The 3,227-nt window shown below is 37.5% G+C and overlaps 1 protein-coding gene across 8 annotated transcripts in view; it reads right to left on the reverse strand.

Annotated features, from left to right (window-relative positions):
* Positions 1-3,227, reverse strand: part of TRPC4 (transient receptor potential cation channel, subfamily C, member 4) — a 448,068-nt gene that overhangs the window by 86,527 nt on the left and 358,314 nt on the right. For 5 of the 8 annotated variants that reach the window (XM_006837666.1, XM_006837664.1, XM_006837663.1 and 2 more), the window contains one exon: positions 1,438-1,632. The exons of 1 other annotated variant lie outside the window; for it this stretch is intronic. In XM_006837666.1, coding sequence (XP_006837729.1) covers positions 1,438-1,632 — 195 coding nt within the window. Of the gene's footprint in view, positions 1-1,422; positions 1,633-3,227 lie in introns of all 8 variants that reach the window. 2 more of the 8 variants (XM_006837662.1, XM_006837665.1) reach the window with 1 other exon arrangement.

Raw genomic sequence — 3,227 nt, forward strand, 5'->3', positions numbered from 1 at the left:
ATATATAGCCAGAATGCTCCTAAGAAACATTCTGTTATCACTCAAACTGTGGACATGCTGTCAAAAGGGATCTCTCTCTAGAGAAAAGCATCATGCTTGGTATAGTGGAGGTACAATGGTAAACAAGAAGATAACCAACAAGAGCTTACACATAGAGGGAAAGGCAGTGAGTAAGTAATACCGCAAATAACCTATATTGACAATACTAACAATAATAAAATTCAAAGTGCTACGGGAGAATGCACTGGCTCCCTATGCCTTGAGTAGTAGTAGCTCTAGGAGAAACCTGTTGGGAATCTATTAAAATAACTATTGCTGTTGTTTAGTACTGTAGAGTCCATTTCTACTATAGTCACCCTGATAAGGTTTTCAAGGAGCACCTGGTGGGCTTTAACTACCCACTTTGTGGTTAGCAGTCCATTGTTTATCCTATGGCATCACACTAGGACTCTGAAATAACAGTAATTGCCCTTGTTTTAAGGTCTATAGTTGGTGTTGCAGGATAAACACTCAATCCTAAGGTGAGTTTGAACAGAAATTCAGCAGTTCAAATTCACCTGCCACCCTTCAGAAACTCTATGCAGGGTTGCTATGAGCCGGAACTGACTCAAAGGCACTTAACAAAAGCAGCGGGTGATGCAAGTGGCTTGCAATCAGTCACTAACCTAAAGGCTGGTGGTTCTGACATACCCAGTAGATCTTCAGAAGAAAACTTGGATAACTGCTCTGTAAAGATTTTTGTTGTTAAGTGCCATCGAGTTGGTTTTGAACCATATCAACACTGTATAGAGTTTCTGAGGAACGGCTGGTGAGTTGAACCCCTGACCCTGCAACACATGAGGTTGCCATGAATTGGAATTGACTCAATGGCAGTAGGTTTGGTTTGGTTTTCCTCAATGTAGGAAATGAGTCTGGGGAAAATAATTGTGGTTAATCAGTGCATTAGACATAGTACATGTGTAATAAATGGTCACAAAATGCAATCAATAAGAACAAAAATACTTTAGATCTAAAAATATTCAATAAAGGATATCAATAAACCTACTTATTAACTATCTCAATAGCTCACATTTTGCATTTACTACAATGATAACAAAGTCTGCCATCTCTTTTACAACTTTTGTCTGGGAATAATGAATGCTAAGGTGCTAGGCAAGCTAATACTGGCTGTAATCGACAAGGCTATATGTGAACATGGTTGCCCCATGATTCTCAGTGATTTGCCAGTTAAGTAATGATGTAATTTGGCATTAATGAATGATATAGTCATCCTCCATTTTTGTGATCTGATGTGGTCATTTTCACATAACACAGATTTTCACATAACAACCTAGTCTTTGGAACCTAAACAAGCAGATAAGTGAGGAGTTGTGTACTCAAATCTATATTGGGGATATTGAGGGTGTGAAACATAATATTAACATGGTGTATTCTTACCCCTATTGTTCCAAAGCTTTCTGGCTTTCTTCTCATCTTTTTCTTGCACAGGTGTGTCCATAGCCATTTGATCAGGTACCAGAGAGACTTGGGGCTTGGAATGACATTGAAGGGAGTAGGCAGAGTACCTCCTTCTTCAAAATAACTCATCCAAAGCTTTGTTCGAGCAAATTTCCATTCTATGTCTGCATGGTCCTGAACAGGGGAATACAACAACAGCTGACTGGGTTCTTAATTCATAAGGTGAGCTAAATATCACAGAGAGCTTAAAATCTGACTTTGCATGGCTCTTGGAACATTAATTAAATTACTATGAAAGTACTGCTGACTTTCAGAGATAATTATCTAAACATCTTAAGGGATAGATTTTCTTGGTAAGGAAGCACAACTCTCATATCCTTTCCCATCCTTCCTTCTTTTAGTACAACAGATAACTAAAGTAATTCTATGAGATATAGACTGCAAGTATGAGCTATGACTCAATATGCATCTGTATGTCTTGCATTGTAGTCTTATGTTACTCTCTTTTATTCTGGCCAGAAACAAGACTTTGCATTTGACTTAATCCAGAACCCCTTCTTAGGTGAATGCCTCCTTTACAGATGTCCATGACTTAGCCTTCCCATGCTATTTGGAAAAGCATCTTATAGGATATGATTCTATGTGGATAATTCTTGTCAACATTCAGGGATCAGCCATAAACTCAGAAAGAAGTTCCTTGAGCAAATGTAGAAAAAGGCCTCTTTGAAATAGCATTGGGCCTTGATATGGCTGTGGCCAAATGATATCAGGAGCACAGCTAGTGGTTTCCAATAAACCTGAGGCTACCTGCCTGGTAGCATAGTGGTTACAAATCAGGCTGTGAGCCACAAGGTCAGCAGTTTGAAACTACCAGCTGTTCCACGGGAGAAAGATGAGCCTTTCTGCTCCCATAAAGATTTACAGCCTCGGAAACCCTGGTCAGGGTTGCTATGAGTCGGAACCGACTCCACGGCACATAACAACAACAACAATCTGCCTCATAATTTATTATTTACAACTTTTTATTCACCACCTGAATTCACTCTGGAATACTTAAATGTATTTTTAGATTGTGATAAGTACATAGATAACAGAATATTTACATTTCTATGATCTATATAGTTCAATGACGTTAATTACATTCATCATGTGGTGCAAATATAGTCATTAACTTTGAAATATTTGTGGCAATTCAATATATAGTCTCCCATTAAATTAGCCATGAATCTGATTTAAGTAGAAAATCTGGGAAGTAAGAGGTGGTAGAAAGTAAGTACAGGTGGAATTCAAAATAGTTCATTGTTATTTACTAATATTATTTTTTTAAATTCAGTTGTTAGAGTAAGAAAATAATCTCAGACAATGCTTCATTCCAATAGTCTTAAATTGCTGTGTGCTGGTAAATGCATTTAATATATATCTATTTCTATTCTGCACAATGTGGATTTTAGCCAAGGCACTGGGCACATAGAACTTTAATATGAATCAGCATATTTAAAAAATGTATGGAAATATAACTCAGTACAATTGGCTCTAGGTCACAAAAAGTCAATCATGAAGATAGTGTCTGCTTGTGAGTATCAATGCCCCTTTTATTTCTTTGATCTTCATGGGGTTACAAATTAAGGGCTATTCTGATTATCTCAATTTTATCACAAAACAGACTCTTGCCTCACGATTTAGAATTCTGAGAGGATCTATACCCTCTTGTTGTTGTCAAGTGCCATTGAGTCGATACCAATTCATAGCCACCTTATGCACAACAGAAC

This window comes from Chrysochloris asiatica, unplaced genomic scaffold, assembly GCF_000296735.1.
Source record: "Chrysochloris asiatica unplaced genomic scaffold, ChrAsi1.0 scaffold00022, whole genome shotgun sequence".
Taxonomy (NCBI): domain Eukaryota; kingdom Metazoa; phylum Chordata; class Mammalia; order Afrosoricida; family Chrysochloridae; genus Chrysochloris; species Chrysochloris asiatica.